The following is a 16031-nucleotide window of genomic DNA, read 5'->3' as shown; positions in this document are numbered from 1 at the left end:
ACGTGCGCGCATTTAATAGCTGAATTGAAATTTTAATAGTCTTAATGAGAGAGTTTTTTGGATTCTGATTCTGCTGCTTAGACACACATTACACAGAAATATTTACATGTTGAGGGGAGAAAAAAAGTCTCAGGGTCAATAGTCAAATTCAGCAGTACACTTATAAAGGAGTATGGACAGACTGAACAGTAGTGGGGAAAAAGGTCACGTTAGAGCACAGATAGGTGAAGCATTTTCATCCCTTAGAGGTTTGATTAATCAAAAGGCAGAGGCAGAGAGATTGAGTCTTCACAGGAACATGGGATCTGGGGTGGAGAGAGAGAGAGACACACATGACTCTAACAAAAGGCTCAGGGCTACAATGCAGAAAACCAAACAAACACATGGACTTCTTTTGAAGCTGGAATTTTAAGCAATTTGAAATCCATTTCCGTAGGGATGATACTGGTTGGTTTTAAATTGGTTTTCCTAAAACATTTGAGACAAAGATAGCATTTGCACGAATAACACTTTTTCCAAATTATAATGGTTTCAGGGATGATATCCGTGAAAGTTGGAGTGGACTGCAAAAATAGTTTTTAAATACAAGGGTTTCAATTTTAGGAGAGAATATAGATTGGGCTCCATCTTGGATCGTGCAGGAACAATTCACACATTGTATGAACACCATAATCGGTCACGTTTTGTTTTCCCAAGAGAAGCAATTTGAGTGATTTTTTTTTTCCCATTATTCTGTTGTCCCTGGGAGCTGGTTGGTTGGCAGTGAATACCCCTCCACCCCCAAAGCTATGTCACACACAAGTGTTTTAAAAGGAATCAGCCGAAGTCCTACAGGTACAGTGTGGGGACTACCATTTTTACTAATACCCCCCCCCACACACTGCTTATTTATGTGTAAATAATACACAGAATTAGTATTGCCATTATGGATTTTGCCACTCATTGTAGTGCTTTGTTCCCTTTTCTCTGGCTTTGCAATACAGTTCTGTAGGACACGGTCATTCAGGGCTCACTACCTTAACGGCCTGCATCAGTCATGTGCTTATTGGGCATCAGACCTGTTGAGATTCTGTCCGTCTCTCTCTCACTCTTCCCCTGAAACACAGTCCGTGCCCAATGATCACTGCAATCCCAGTGACAAGCAGCAGCACTGCCACCACTGCACCCACCCTGGACCTCCTGAGAACCCCCGACCCTGCAAGACAAGGGTAGGTAAATTCAAGGGGGTTAAATACAATCAGCTTCAACAAGGGAGATAAAAAGCCTCAGGGGTCAGTGAGCAGCAGCCACGGCTGTGCTTCAGCTCTTCAGTGATCTGTGGACTCTAGGACTCACTATCACATAACAGGCTCTTACCTCTCACAGTGTCACACACAGACACAGAGACGTTGCTGACAGTGCAGTTGTTCCCTGACTCCCTCAGTGTGTAGTTTCCCTGGTCAGCTGCTGTGAGTGAGCGCAGGGTCAGAGAACCGTTCTGCACTGACACTCTGTGCTCGTACCCGGGGCCAGGGCGGCTCGCTGTGCCCCTCTCCACAGCGCACACTGAGACACAGGCTCCCTCTCCTGCAGCAGCAAACAGCAACTCCACCGGCCCAGGAGAGTAGAGCGGGAGAGACAGCGAGGCTCCAGACGGCAGGGTGAGGGCGTCTCTCTGAGCTGAGAGGATGAAACAGGAGAACATCAGCCCGAGTCCTGTCTCTCATCACAGCCCTGATCTCCAGTAGAGCCCAGCCCCTGTCCTACCTGTCACAGTGACGTTCACAGTGCTGATGGTCCTGCTCTGGGAGTCCAGCACTGTGTAGGTGCCCTGGTCAGTGAAGGTCAGTGCAGACAGTGTGACCTCCTGCTCCTGCCCTGAGACTCGAGGCACATAGGCAGGGTCAGGGGTCACGGTGCCGCCCTCTACAGCACACACTGGGAGAGAGGCTCCAGTGCCCGCAGGGTTAAACCGCACTGTCACAGCTGCCCTGCTGTACAGACGGAGGCTCAGGGGCTGCCCATAGGAGAGAGAGGCGCTCTCCTTACAGCCTGCGGAGAGGACATGTTGTACATAAGAAACCAGGATAAAGTGACTGCTGCCCAGTGAATCTCTGACTGACTGAATGGGGAAGAGTTTGAGAGACTTGGGTCATTAAAACAGAAACAACCTGAAGTTGCCATTATTTGGGCAGAATGTTAGCAGTTAAAGTCACACAGAAACCACAGAGCAGACATTCAATCATAAAGACATTCACACTCTTACCTGTGATGGTGAGCCGAACATCTCCAAGAAAAGCATCCCGTTTTCTCTCTCCCTCACAGAAACACTCGTATATCTCTCCATCAGAGAGCAGTGTGTGCTGGAGGGTCAGAGAGAAGTCCCCCTGTCTGATCCTCTCCAGGGGAACCTCAGCTCTGTTCTCAAACCCAGGGCCGGGGTGGACTGTGCCTCTCCTGAACACATAGACATCCTGATCCACTGTCTCCCACTTAATGTAGAGCTGCTCTTCAGGAGTCCCTCTGCAAGCTGATCCATCACAGGGCAGAGTGACAGAGTCCCCGACTCTCACTGACACTGAGACAGGATCTGAGGAGACTGAGAGACACAGTGCAGAGACAGACTGAGACACAGCAGCACCACTGGTCATGTGCTTATTAATGCAAAAGAAAGAAACCAAGAATCCTGATCTCCTACCTGCAGTGACAGTCACAGCCAGAACAATCCAGCAGATCAGCATGCTGAGAGTCCTGCAGTGAAGACAATTTCAGTAGTATTATTATTACTATTATTGATATGGTTATTATTAGAACTATTCATACTTGTATTACTATTATTTGATAATGCAGTTAGAAAACAATGGATTCTGTACACAAGAACATGCCAGGAGAGAGATTATGAAATGGCAGGATCAGGGGCCACACTAAGGATTTCACTGGAGGAGGGGACAGGGTGGTTAATTGTCCTAGGAAGCAATTGTGTGTGTCTGTGTGGGAAACTTTTATTTTGTGGGCCTTTTCTTGTATTCATCACAGTCACTAGTAAATGTATCTGAAACTGCCACTAAAGTGATATGGATTTTTCATTACATTTATTTGTACTATGATCACTAGCTTGCGGCACAAAGCGTGTCAATTACCAAAAATGCCCAAACTTTTACTGCTAGTGTGTCTCTCTCTCTCACCTGAATAATCAACAACTTTTTTGTGTGATCAAACATATTTATTAGAGGAACAAAGAATGAAACATAAAAAGGAATGACAACAGAAACTTTGCCCGTTTCATTCCCCCCATAATATCAGTAATTAGAAGCAATTCTGTAGTATATATGCTAAAACAGGATTCAGGCCAAACCAATAAACACTACACACAACTTAATACTTTTAAACCTGTCCTCTATCATTTATTTCTCTTCTTCCTCATATTATTGATGTGTAAATTCATCATGCCCATGTATTTGTCTTTAAACATGCAACTAATCATTATTTGGTAAGCAATCATTCCCGAGAACACTAACCTCTTAGTGGCCACCAGATATTCTCAGTCTCTCATGTGAGAAATAGTTAGCACACCACCACCAGACTGTTTCACTACTGTAGATTATGTAGTTTGTTGTTAATGTATGCATTTAACTTAAATATTTTGCTTCATATTTTTTTTCTTTTAATTGTAAAACATCACTATACTGTACTGTGGACAATACAAGATTAACCTGGCAATGATGCTGCTCACCCAAAAAAGCACAATTGAATGATCAATTCATATGCAATAAACATAGTTTAGATTTAACAAACTCACACAACGTTTACTGTATTGGCAATTTTGAGAATGTGAGCTAAACCTAACTTTGTAAAGGCAGCTTCATGAACTGTCCCACAAATTAATTTGTGCAGTATAATACAGATTCATAATCACTGCCATCAGTATTAACTTTCTCATACTGTCCTGTTACCCTACCTGATTCTTCTACCTGAGGGCTTCCAGATTATGGCGATGGATTCCCTTTAGGGGGAAAAGTTGCTTGGTCTGCCTCCAAGCAAGTGATAAAATAGAGGTTTATAATCATACACTAGAACAAGTTATGTGGATAGTTGATTTATATTACATCAAGAAAGTGGCTGTATCGGAATAGTGACCCCTTCCTTAGTGACAGCAAAGACACACCAGTCACAGAAGTGGTTGAGTATGCATACAGATGGCAAATCATTGACCATGTATGGCCGCCGTTCATACAATATTAATACCATCGGCTGCTACGATCATTATTATCCTTATTAACCGGACGCTCCGCCGCTGGAAACGGGGCATTAGTGTCTGACTGCAGCAGTGCTTGCAGGTTTCTTTTGTTTTTGCATTATAAAAATGTCAGCGTTATAGCAGGAATGACTGTACTATATGTATCATTAAGCAACTATATATGAACTCAACAAACCATTCATATCATTTCCTCTTAACTGCTAGTTTAAAAAGAAATATGGTCAGTACTCACCGAAAAGTTAAACGGATTTTAATTCTTCCAATTGAAAAGGATCATTAATCTTTTCAGTTTTGAGACATTCACGTAATTTCCCATTCATTCTCCTCAATGCAGTTAGAAAGAGTTTAAAAAAGCGCGCCAGCAGTGAAAGTGAAAGCAAGTCGTTGACGGGACGTTGCAGCATCAGCGCAGATAAAGCGGCTGGTAAAGTGACTGGACTGACAGGTAAAGTGACGTTGAATGACGACAGGAGGGTTGGAACTGAAAGTGTGGACGCGTGTTGTTTTGAAGGCACTCTGTGTTTGTTATAGGTGTTATGGACACGACATATTGACAAAAGCAAAGTGCATCTGTTAGTGGTTATTTACTGCGTCACCATGCGGCCGTAATGCAAACTGCGTTCATTTTAAATATTTCAATCATTATCTGTTGTTCACATGTTTATTGAATTGAAGACAGTGTATTATCGATCTTCATAACTGTAGTGAGTTTTCTACAGTTTACCCTGGTGTGTGTGTGTGTGTTTCTGACCTAAACATAAACTGGGACATCACAGGCTCTTAATGAATACGATGCCCCTCCACTTGCCTCTTGCTGAAGGCTGTGATCTCCATCAGTCTGGCGCTGTTATCTGAGCAGCTGAATTAAAGTGCTCTGCAGGTGACATTAATATGAACATGATATTAAACGTGTTACTGTGCACGTAGCAGGTGGATCCTGTGATTTGTTTCAGTGCTGCATGTATGGATCCAGTGATTGTGCAGCTTTTGACTGCAGGTCTCTGCACACAGTGTTGAAGGATCTGCTCCATTGGGTCTTCACGTTGTGTGGAGAATCCGCAGAGACATCAGTGGCCCAACCCGCATGAACCCGCATGAACCCGACCATTTCACTGCTAAATATTCAGCTTGTACAAATACACGTGCGCGCATTTAATAGCTGAATTGAAATTTTAATAGTCTTAATGAGAGAGTTTTTTGGATTCTGATTCTGCTGCTTAGACACACATTACACAGAAATATTTACATGTTGAGGGGAGAAAAAAAGTCTCAGGGTCAATAGTCAAATTCAGCAGTACACTTATAAAGGAGTATGGACAGACTGAACAGTAGTGGGGAAAAAGGTCACGTTAGAGCACAGATAGGTGAAGCATTTTCATCCCTTAGAGGTTTGATTAATCAAAAGGCAGAGGCAGAGAGATTGAGTCTTCACAGGAACATGGGATCTGGGGTGGAGAGAGAGAGAGACACACATGACTCTAACAAAAGGCTCAGGGCTACAATGCAGAAAACCAAACAAACACATGGACTTCTTTTGAAGCTGGAATTTTAAGCAATTTGAAATCCATTTCCGTAGGGATGATACTGGTTGGTTTTAAATTGGTTTTCCTAAAACATTTGAGACAAAGATAGCATTTGCACGAATAACACTTTTTCCAAATTATAATGGTTTCAGGGATGATATCCGTGAAAGTTGGAGTGGACTGCAAAAATAGTTTTTAAATACAAGGGTTTCAATTTTAGGAGAGAATATAGATTGGGCTCCATCTTGGATCGTGCAGGAACAATTCACACATTGTATGAACACCATAATCGGTCACGTTTTGTTTTCCCAAGAGAAGCAATTTGAGTGATTTTTTTTTTCCCATTATTCTGTTGTCCCTGGGAGCTGGTTGGTTGGCAGTGAATACCCCTCCACCCCCAAAGCTATGTCACACACAAGTGTTTTAAAAGGAATCAGCCGAAGTCCTACAGGTACAGTGTGGGGACTACCATTTTTACTAATACCCCCCCCCACACACTGCTTATTTATGTGTAAATAATACACAGAATTAGTATTGCCATTATGGATTTTGCCACTCATTGTAGTGCTTTGTTCCCTTTTCTCTGGCTTTGCAATACAGTTCTGTAGGACACGGTCATTCAGGGCTCACTACCTTAACGGCCTGCATCAGTCATGTGCTTATTGGGCATCAGACCTGTTGAGATTCTGTCCGTCTCTCTCTCACTCTTCCCCTGAAACACAGTCCGTGCCCAATGATCACTGCAATCCCAGTGACAAGCAGCAGCACTGCCACCACTGCACCCACCCTGGACCTCCTGAGAACCCCCGACCCTGCAAGACAAGGGTAGGTAAATTCAAGGGGGTTAAATACAATCAGCTTCAACAAGGGAGATAAAAAGCCTCAGGGGTCAGTGAGCAGCAGCCACGGCTGTGCTTCAGCTCTTCAGTGATCTGTGGACTCTAGGACTCACTATCACATAACAGGCTCTTACCTCTCACAGTGTCACACACAGACACAGAGACGTTGCTGACAGTGCAGTTGTTCCCTGACTCCCTCAGTGTGTAGTTTCCCTGGTCAGCTGCTGTGAGTGAGCGCAGGGTCAGAGAACCGTTCTGCACTGACACTCTGTGCTCGTACCCGGGGCCAGGGCGGCTCGCTGTGCCCCTCTCCACAGCGCACACTGAGACACAGGCTCCCTCTCCTGCAGCAGCAAACAGCAACTCCACCGGCCCAGGAGAGTAGAGCGGGAGAGACAGCGAGGCTCCAGACGGCAGGGTGAGGGCGTCTCTCTGAGCTGAGAGGATGAAACAGGAGAACATCAGCCCGAGTCCTGTCTCTCATCACAGCCCTGATCTCCAGTAGAGCCCAGCCCCTGTCCTACCTGTCACAGTGACGTTCACAGTGCTGATGGTCCTGCTCTGGGAGTCCAGCACTGTGTAGGTGCCCTGGTCAGTGAAGGTCAGTGCAGACAGTGTGACCTCCTGCTCCTGCCCTGAGACTCGAGGCACATAGGCAGGGTCAGGGGTCACGGTGCCGCCCTCTACAGCACACACTGGGAGAGAGGCTCCAGTGCCCGCAGGGTTAAACCGCACTGTCACAGCTGCCCTGCTGTACAGACGGAGGCTCAGGGGCTGCCCATAGGAGAGAGAGGCGCTCTCCTTACAGCCTGCGGAGAGGACATGTTGTACATAAGAAACCAGGATAAAGTGACTGCTGCCCAGTGAATCTCTGACTGACTGAATGGGGAAGAGTTTGAGAGACTTGGGTCATTAAAACAGAAACAACCTGAAGTTGCCATTATTTGGGCAGAATGTTAGCAGTTAAAGTCACACAGAAACCACAGAGCAGACATTCAATCATAAAGACATTCACACTCTTACCTGTGATGGTGAGCCGAACATCTCCAAGAAAAGCATCCCGTTTTCTCTCTCCCTCACAGAAACACTCGTATATCTCTCCATCAGAGAGCAGTGTGTGCTGGAGGGTCAGAGAGAAGTCCCCCTGTCTGATCCTCTCCAGGGGAACCTCAGCTCTGTTCTCAAACCCAGGGCCGGGGTGGACTGTGCCTCTCCTGAACACATAGACATCCTGATCCACTGTCTCCCACTTAATGTAGAGCTGCTCTTCAGGAGTCCCTCTGCAAGCTGATCCATCACAGGGCAGAGTGACAGAGTCCCCGACTCTCACTGACACTGAGACAGGATCTGAGGAGACTGAGAGACACAGTGCAGAGACAGACTGAGACACAGCAGCACCACTGGTCATGTGCTTATTAATGCAAAAGAAAGAAACCAAGAATCCTGATCTCCTACCTGCAGTGACAGTCACAGCCAGAACAATCCAGCAGATCAGCATGCTGAGAGTCCTGCAGTGAAGACAATTTCAGTAGTATTATTATTACTATTATTGATATGGTTATTATTAGAACTATTCATACTTGTATTACTATTATTTGATAATGCAGTTAGAAAACAATGGATTCTGTACACAAGAACATGCCAGGAGAGAGATTATGAAATGGCAGGATCAGGGGCCACACTAAGGATTTCACTGGAGGAGGGGACAGGGTGGTTAATTGTCCTAGGAAGCAATTGTGTGTGTCTGTGTGGGAAACTTTTATTTTGTGGGCCTTTTCTTGTATTCATCACAGTCACTAGTAAATGTATCTGAAACTGCCACTAAAGTGATATGGATTTTTCATTACATTTATTTGTACTATGATCACTAGCTTGCGGCACAAAGCGTGTCAATTACCAAAAATGCCCAAACTTTTACTGCTAGTGTGTCTCTCTCTCTCACCTGAATAATCAACAACTTTTTTGTGTGATCAAACATATTTATTAGAGGAACAAAGAATGAAACATAAAAAGGAATGACAACAGAAACTTTGCCCGTTTCATTCCCCCCATAATATCAGTAATTAGAAGCAATTCTGTAGTATATATGCTAAAACAGGATTCAGGCCAAACCAATAAACACTACACACAACTTAATACTTTTAAACCTGTCCTCTATCATTTATTTCTCTTCTTCCTCATATTATTGATGTGTAAATTCATCATGCCCATGTATTTGTCTTTAAACATGCAACTAATCATTATTTGGTAAGCAATCATTCCCGAGAACACTAACCTCTTAGTGGCCACCAGATATTCTCAGTCTCTCATGTGAGAAATAGTTAGCACACCACCACCAGACTGTTTCACTACTGTAGATTATGTAGTTTGTTGTTAATGTATGCATTTAACTTAAATATTTTGCTTCATATTTTTTTTCTTTTAATTGTAAAACATCACTATACTGTACTGTGGACAATACAAGATTAACCTGGCAATGATGCTGCTCACCCAAAAAAGCACAATTGAATGATCAATTCATATGCAATAAACATAGTTTAGATTTAACAAACTCACACAACGTTTACTGTATTGGCAATTTTGAGAATGTGAGCTAAACCTAACTTTGTAAAGGCAGCTTCATGAACTGTCCCACAAATTAATTTGTGCAGTATAATACAGATTCATAATCACTGCCATCAGTATTAACTTTCTCATACTGTCCTGTTACCCTACCTGATTCTTCTACCTGAGGGCTTCCAGATTATGGCGATGGATTCCCTTTAGGGGGAAAAGTTGCTTGGTCTGCCTCCAAGCACATCCTCTGCAAAGTGATAAAATAGAGGTTTATAATCATACACTAGAACAAGTTATGTGGATAGTTGATTTATATTACATCAAGAAAGTGGCTGTATCGGAATAGTGACCCCTTCCTTAGTGACAGCAAAGACACACCAGTCACAGAAGTGGTTGAGTATGCATACAGATGGCAAATCATTGACCATGTATGGCCGCCGTTCATACAATATTAATACCATCGGCTGCTACGATCATTATTATCCTTATTAACCGGACGCTCCGCCGCTGGAAACGGGGCATTAGTGTCTGACTGCAGCAGTGCTTGCAGGTTTCTTTTGTTTTTGCATTATAAAAATGTCAGCGTTATAGCAGGAATGACTGTACTATATGTATCATTAAGCAACTATATATGAACTCAACAAACCATTCATATCATTTCCTCTTAACTGCTAGTTTAAAAAGAAATATGGTCAGTACTCACCGAAAAGTTAAACGGATTTTAATTCTTCCAATTGAAAAGGATCATTAATCTTTTCAGTTTTGAGACATTCACGTAATTTCCCATTCATTCTCCTCAATGCCGTTAGAAAGAGTTTAAAAAAGCGCGAAAGCAGTGAAAGTGAAAGCAAGTCGTTGACGGGACGTTGCAGCATCAGCGCAGATAAAGCGGCTGGTAAAGTGACTGGACTGACAGGTAAAGTGACGTTGAATGACGACAGGAGGGTTGGAACTGAAAGTGTGGACGCGTGTTGTTTTGAAGGCACTCTGTGTTTGTTATAGGTGTTATGGACACGACATATTGACAATAGCAAAGTGCATCTGTTAGTGGTTATTTACTGCGTCACCATGCGGCCGTAATGCAAACTGCGTTCATTTTAAATATTTTAATCATTATCTGTTGTTCACATGTTTATTGAATTGAAGACAGTGTATTATCGATCTTCATAACTGTAGTCAGTTTTCTACAGTTTACCCTGGTGTGTGTGTGTGTGTTTCTGACCTAAACATAAACTGGGACATCACAGGCTCTTAATGAATACGATGCCCCTCCACTTGCCTCTTGCTGAAGGCTGTGATCTCCATCAGTCTGGCGCTGTTATCTGAGCAGCTGAATTAAAGTGCTCTGCAGGTGACATTAATATGAACATGATATTAAACGTGTTACTGTGCACGTAGCAGGTGGATCCTGTGATTTGTTTCAGTGCTGCATGTATGGATCCAGTGATTGTGCAGCTTTTGACTGCAGGTCTCTGCACACAGTGTTGAAGGATCTGCTCCATTGGGTCTTCACGTTGTGTGGAGAATCCGCAGAGACATCAGTGGCCCAACCCGCATGAACCCGCATGAACCCGACCATTTCACTGCTAAATATTCAGCTTGTACAAATACACGTGCGCGCATTTAATAGCTGAATTGAAATTTTAATAGTCTTAATGAGAGAGTTTTTTGGATTCTGATTCTGCTGCTTAGACACACATTACACAGAAATATTTACATGTTGAGGGGAGAAAAAAAGTCTCAGGGTCAATAGTCAAATTCAGCAGTACACTTATAAAGGAGTATGGACAGACTGAACAGTAGTGGGGAAAAAGGTCACGTTAGATCACAGATAGGTGAAGCATTTTCATCCCTTAGAGGTTTGATTAATCAAAAGGCAGAGGCAGAGAGATTGAGTCTTCACAGGAACATGGGATCTGGGGTGGAGAGAGAGAGAGACACACATGACTCTAACAAAAGGCTCAGGGCTACAATGCAGAAAACCAAACAAACACATGGACTTCTTTTGAAGCTGGAATTTTAAGCAATTTGAAATCCATTTCCGTAGGGATGATACTGGTTGGTTTTAAATTGGTTTTCCTAAAACATTTGAGACAAAGATAGCATTTGCACGAATAACACTTTTTCCAAATTATAATGGTTTCAGGGATGATATCCGTGAAAGTTGGAGTGGACTGCAAAAATAGTTTTTAAATACAAGGGTTTCAATTTTAGGAGAGAATATAGATTGGGCTCCATCTTGGATCGTGCAGGAACAATTCACACATTGTATGAACACCATAATCGGTCACGTTTTGTTTTCCCAAGAGAAGCAATTTGAGTGATTTTTTTTTTCCCATTATTCTGTTGTCCCTGGGAGCTGGTTGGTTGGCAGTGAATACCCCTCCACCCCCAAAGCTATGTCACACACAAGTGTTTTAAAAGGAATCAGCCGAAGTCCTACAGGTACAGTGTGGGGACTACCATTTTTACTAATACCCCCCCCCACACACTGCTTATTTATGTGTAAATAATACACAGAATTAGTATTGCCATTATGGATTTTGCCACTCATTGTAGTGCTTTGTTCCCTTTTCTCTGGCTTTGCAATACAGTTCTGTAGGACACGGTCATTCAGGGCTCACTACCTTAACGGCCTGCATCAGTCATGTGCTTATTGGGCATCAGACCTGTTGAGATTCTGTCCGTCTCTCTCTCACTCTTCCCCTGAAACACAGTCCGTGCCCAATGATCACTGCAATCCCAGTGACAAGCAGCAGCACTGCCACCACTGCACCCACCCTGGACCTCCTGAGAACCCCCGACCCTGCAAGACAAGGGTAGGTAAATTCAAGGGGGTTAAATACAATCAGCTTCAACAAGGGAGATAAAAAGCCTCAGGGGTCAGTGAGCAGCAGCCACGGCTGTGCTTCAGCTCTTCAGTGATCTGTGGACTCTAGGACTCACTATCACATAACAGGCTCTTACCTCTCACAGTGTCACACACAGACACAGAGACGTTGCTGACAGTGCAGTTGTTCCCTGACTCCCTCAGTGTGTAGTTTCCCTGGTCAGCTGCTGTGAGTGAGCGCAGGGTCAGAGAACCGTTCTGCACTGACACTCTGTGCTCGTACCCGGGGCCAGGGCGGCTCGCTGTGCCCCTCTCCACAGCGCACACTGAGACACAGGCTCCCTCTCCTGCAGCAGCAAACAGCAACTCCACCGGCCCAGGAGAGTAGAGCGGGAGAGACAGCGAGGCTCCAGACGGCAGGGTGAGGGCGTCTCTCTGAGCTGAGAGGATGAAACAGGAGAACATCAGCCCGAGTCCTGTCTCTCATCACAGCCCTGATCTCCAGTAGAGCCCAGCCCCTGTCCTACCTGTCACAGTGACGTTCACAGTGCTGATGGTCCTGCTCTGGGAGTCCAGCACTGTGTAGGTGCCCTGGTCAGTGAAGGTCAGTGCAGACAGTGTGACCTCCTGCTCCTGCCCTGAGACTCGAGGCACATAGGCAGGGTCAGGGGTCACGGTGCCGCCCTCTACAGCACACACTGGGAGAGAGGCTCCAGTGCCCGCAGGGTTAAACCGCACTGTCACAGCTGCCCTGCTGTACAGACGGAGGCTCAGGGGCTGCCCATAGGAGAGAGAGGCGCTCTCCTTACAGCCTGCGGAGAGGACATGTTGTACATAAGAAACCAGGATAAAGTGACTGCTGCCCAGTGAATCTCTGACTGACTGAATGGGGAAGAGTTTGAGAGACTTGGGTCATTAAAACAGAAACAACCTGAAGTTGCCATTATTTGGGCAGAATGTTAGCAGTTAAAGTCACACAGAAACCACAGAGCAGACATTCAATCATAAAGACATTCACACTCTTACCTGTGATGGTGAGCCGAACATCTCCAAGAAAAGCATCCCGTTTTCTCTCTCCCTCACAGAAACACTCGTATATCTCTCCATCAGAGAGCAGTGTGTGCTGGAGGGTCAGAGAGAAGTCCCCCTGTCTGATCCTCTCCAGGGGAACCTCAGCTCTGTTCTCAAACCCAGGGCCGGGGTGGACTGTGCCTCTCCTGAACACATAGACATCCTGATCCACTGTCTCCCACTTAATGTAGAGCTGCTCTTCAGGAGTCCCTCTGCAAGCTGATCCATCACAGGGCAGAGTGACAGAGTCCCCGACTCTCACTGACACTGAGACAGGATCTGAGGAGACTGAGAGACACAGTGCAGAGACAGACTGAGACACAGCAGCACCACTGGTCATGTGCTTATTAATGCAAAAGAAAGAAACCAAGAATCCTGATCTCCTACCTGCAGTGACAGTCACAGCCAGAACAATCCAGCAGATCAGCATGCTGAGAGTCCTGCAGTGAAGACAATTTCAGTAGTATTATTATTACTATTATTGATATGGTTATTATTAGAACTATTCATACTTGTATTACTATTATTTGATAATGCAGTTAGAAAACAATGGATTCTGTACACAAGAACATGCCAGGAGAGAGATTATGAAATGGCAGGATCAGGGGCCACACTAAGGATTTCACTGGAGGAGGGGACAGGGTGGTTAATTGTCCTAGGAAGCAATTGTGTGTGTCTGTGTGGGAAACTTTTATTTTGTGGGCCTTTTCTTGTATTCATCACAGTCACTAGTAAATGTATCTGAAACTGCCACTAAAGTGATATGGATTTTTCATTACATTTATTTGTACTATGATCACTAGCTTGCGGCACAAAGCGTGTCAATTACCAAAAATGCCCAAACTTTTACTGCTAGTGTGTCTCTCTCTCTCACCTGAATAATCAACAACTTTTTTGTGTGATCAAACATATTTATTAGAGGAACAAAGAATGAAACATAAAAAGGAATGACAACAGAAACTTTGCCCGTTTCATTCCCCCCATAATATCAGTAATTAGAAGCAATTCTGTAGTATATATGCTAAAACAGGATTCAGGCCAAACCAATAAACACTACACACAACTTAATACTTTTAAACCTGTCCTCTATCATTTATTTCTCTTCTTCCTCATATTATTGATGTGTAAATTCATCATGCCCATGTATTTGTCTTTAAACATGCAACTAATCATTATTTGGTAAGCAATCATTCCCGAGAACACTAACCTCTTAGTGGCCACCAGATATTCTCAGTCTCTCATGTGAGAAATAGTTAGCACACCACCACCAGACTGTTTCACTACTGTAGATTATGTAGTTTGTTGTTAATGTATGCATTTAACTTAAATATTTTGCTTCATATTTTTTTTCTTTTAATTGTAAAACATCACTATACTGTACTGTGGACAATACAAGATTAACCTGGCAATGATGCTGCTCACCCAAAAAAGCACAATTAAATGATCAATTCATATGCAATAAACATAGTTTAGATTTAACAAACTCACACAACGTTTACTGTATTGGCAATTTTGAGAATGTGAGCTAAACCTAACTTTGTAAAGGCAGCTTCATGAACTGTCCCACAAATTAATGTGTGCAGTATAATACAGATTCATAATCACTGCCATCAGTATTAACTTTCTCATACTGTCCTGTTACCCTACCTGATTCTTCTACCTGAGGGCTTCCAGATTATGGCGATGGATTCCCTTTAGGGGGAAAAGTTGCTTGGTCTGCCTCCAAGCAAGTGATAAAATAGAGGTTTATAATCATACACTAGAACAAGTTATGTGGATAGTTGATTTATATTACATCAAGAAAGTGGCTGTATCGGAATAGTGACCCCTTCCTTAGTGACAGCAAAGACACACCAGTCACAGAAGTGGTTGAGTATGCATACAGATGGCAAATCATTGACCATGTATGGCCGCTGTTCATACAATATTAATACCATCGGCTGCTACGATCATTATTATCCTTATTAACCGGACGCTCCGCCGCTGGAAACGGGGCATTAGTGTCTGACTGCAGCAGTGCTTGCAGGTTTCTTTTGTTTTTGCATTATAAAAATGTCAGCGTTATAGCAGGAATGACTGTACTATATGTATCATTAAGCAACTATATATGAACTCAACAAACCATTCATATCATTTCCTCTTAACTGCTAGTTTAAAAAGAAATATGGTCAGTACTCACCGAAAAGTTAAACGGATTTTAATTCTTCCAATTGAAAAGGATCATTAATCTTTTCAGTTTTGAGACATTCACGTAATTTCCCATTCATTCTCCTCAATGCCGTTAGAAAGAGTTTAAAAAAGCGCGCCAGCAGTGAAAGTGAAAGCAAGTCGTTGACGGGACGTTGCAGCATCAGCGCAGATAAAGCGGCTGGTAAAGTGACTGGACTGACAGGTAAAGTGACGTTGAATGACGACAGGAGGGTTGGAACTGAAAGTGTGGACGCGTGTTGTTTTGAAGGCACTCTGTGTTTGTTATAGGTGTTATGGACACGACATATTGACAATAGCAAAGTGCATCTGTTAGTGGTTATTTACTGCGTCACCATGCGGCCGTAATGCAAACTGCGTTCATTTTAAATATTTCAATCATTATCTGTTGTTCACATGTTTATTGAATTGAAGACAGTGTATTATCGATCTTCATAACTGTAGTGAGTTTTCTACAGTTTACCCTGGTGTGTGTGTGTGTGTTTCTGACCTAAACATAAACTGGGACATCACAGGCTCTTAATGAATACGATGCCCCTCCACTTGCCTCTTGCTGAAGGCTGTGATCTCCATCAGTCTGGCGCTGTTATCTGAGCAGCTGAATTAAAGTGCTCTGCAGGTGACATTAATATGAACATGATATTAAACGTGTTACTGTGCACGTAGCAGGTGGATCCTGTGATTTGTTTCAGTGCTGCATGTATGGATCCAGTGATTGTGCAGCTTTTGACTGCAGGTCTCTGCACACAGTGTTGAAGGATCTGCTC

General features: G+C 43.7%; 3 protein-coding genes across 7 annotated transcripts; all 3 read right to left on the bottom strand.

The window, feature by feature from the left end:
- Positions 1–11: 11 nt before the first annotated feature.
- LOC136711087 (uncharacterized) lies at positions 12–4696 on the bottom strand. 2 transcript variants are annotated; one of them, XM_066687071.1, is made up of 7 exons: positions 4470–4696; positions 2678–2730; positions 2246–2578; positions 1747–2031; positions 1357–1659; positions 1017–1195; positions 12–305 (listed from the first exon to the last, which is right to left on the bottom strand). In XM_066687071.1, the coding sequence occupies exons 2-6, from the start codon at positions 2718–2720 to the stop codon at positions 1053–1055; spliced, it is 1107 nt and encodes a 368-aa protein (XP_066543168.1). In that variant the 5' UTR covers positions 2721–2730; positions 4470–4696; the 3' UTR covers positions 12–305; positions 1017–1052. The 2 variants fall into 2 exon arrangements, with proteins under 2 accessions (XP_066543168.1, XP_066543169.1); XM_066687072.1 differs by lacking the exon at positions 4470–4696 and adding an exon at positions 3938–4017.
- Positions 4697–5388: 692 nt separating this feature from the next.
- LOC136771920 (uncharacterized) lies at positions 5389–9991 on the bottom strand. 2 transcript variants are annotated; one of them, XM_066724493.1, is made up of 8 exons: positions 9859–9991; positions 9315–9402; positions 8055–8107; positions 7623–7955; positions 7124–7408; positions 6734–7036; positions 6394–6572; positions 5389–5682 (listed from the first exon to the last, which is right to left on the bottom strand). In XM_066724493.1, exons 3-7 carry the CDS (start codon positions 8095–8097, stop codon positions 6430–6432), a joined length of 1107 nt encoding a protein of 368 aa, XP_066580590.1. In that variant the 5' UTR covers positions 8098–8107; positions 9315–9402; positions 9859–9991; the 3' UTR covers positions 5389–5682; positions 6394–6429. The 2 variants fall into 2 exon arrangements, with proteins under 2 accessions (XP_066580590.1, XP_066580591.1); XM_066724494.1 differs by lacking the exon at positions 9315–9402.
- A 786-nt stretch (positions 9992–10777) lies between these two features.
- LOC136711086 (uncharacterized) lies at positions 10778–15452 on the bottom strand. 3 transcript variants are annotated; one of them, XM_066687069.1, is made up of 7 exons: positions 15236–15452; positions 13444–13496; positions 13012–13344; positions 12513–12797; positions 12123–12425; positions 11783–11961; positions 10778–11071 (listed from the first exon to the last, which is right to left on the bottom strand). In XM_066687069.1, the coding sequence occupies exons 2-6, from the start codon at positions 13484–13486 to the stop codon at positions 11819–11821; spliced, it is 1107 nt and encodes a 368-aa protein (XP_066543166.1). In that variant the 5' UTR covers positions 13487–13496; positions 15236–15452; the 3' UTR covers positions 10778–11071; positions 11783–11818. The 3 variants fall into 3 exon arrangements, with proteins under 3 accessions (XP_066543166.1, XP_066543165.1, XP_066543167.1); XM_066687068.1 differs by having other exon boundaries at positions 10778–11961; XM_066687070.1 differs by lacking the exon at positions 15236–15452 and adding an exon at positions 14704–14785 and having other exon boundaries at positions 10778–11961.
- Between the last annotated feature and the right edge of the window lie 579 nt (positions 15453–16031).

The sequence above is a fragment of the Amia ocellicauda genome, chromosome 15, assembly GCF_036373705.1.
Source record: "Amia ocellicauda isolate fAmiCal2 chromosome 15, fAmiCal2.hap1, whole genome shotgun sequence".
NCBI classification, from domain to species: Eukaryota; Metazoa; Chordata; class Actinopteri; order Amiiformes; family Amiidae; genus Amia; species Amia ocellicauda.
This window is presented reverse-complemented; position numbering and strand designations above follow the sequence as displayed.

Coding starts and splice junctions, on each gene's coding strand:
- LOC136711087 (XM_066687071.1), bottom strand. CDS start 2,720: ATGCTGATCTGCTGGATTGTTCTGGCTGTGACTGTCACTGCAG. Junction 2,032..2,245: donor TGTTCGGCTCACCATCACAG/GTAAGAGTGTGA, acceptor TCCTCTCCGCAG/GCTGTAAGGAGAGCGCCTCT. Junction 1,196..1,356: donor TGTGTGTGACACTGTGAGAG/GTAAGAGCCTGT, acceptor CTTGTCTTGCAG/GGTCGGGGGTTCTCAGGAGG.
- LOC136771920 (XM_066724493.1), bottom strand. CDS start 8,097: ATGCTGATCTGCTGGATTGTTCTGGCTGTGACTGTCACTGCAG. Junction 7,409..7,622: donor TGTTCGGCTCACCATCACAG/GTAAGAGTGTGA, acceptor TCCTCTCCGCAG/GCTGTAAGGAGAGCGCCTCT. Junction 6,573..6,733: donor TGTGTGTGACACTGTGAGAG/GTAAGAGCCTGT, acceptor CTTGTCTTGCAG/GGTCGGGGGTTCTCAGGAGG.
- LOC136711086 (XM_066687068.1), bottom strand. CDS start 13,486: ATGCTGATCTGCTGGATTGTTCTGGCTGTGACTGTCACTGCAG. Junction 13,345..13,443: donor GGCTGTGACTGTCACTGCAG/GTAGGAGATCAG, acceptor TGTGTCTCTCAG/TCTCCTCAGATCCTGTCTCA. Junction 12,798..13,011: donor TGTTCGGCTCACCATCACAG/GTAAGAGTGTGA, acceptor TCCTCTCCGCAG/GCTGTAAGGAGAGCGCCTCT.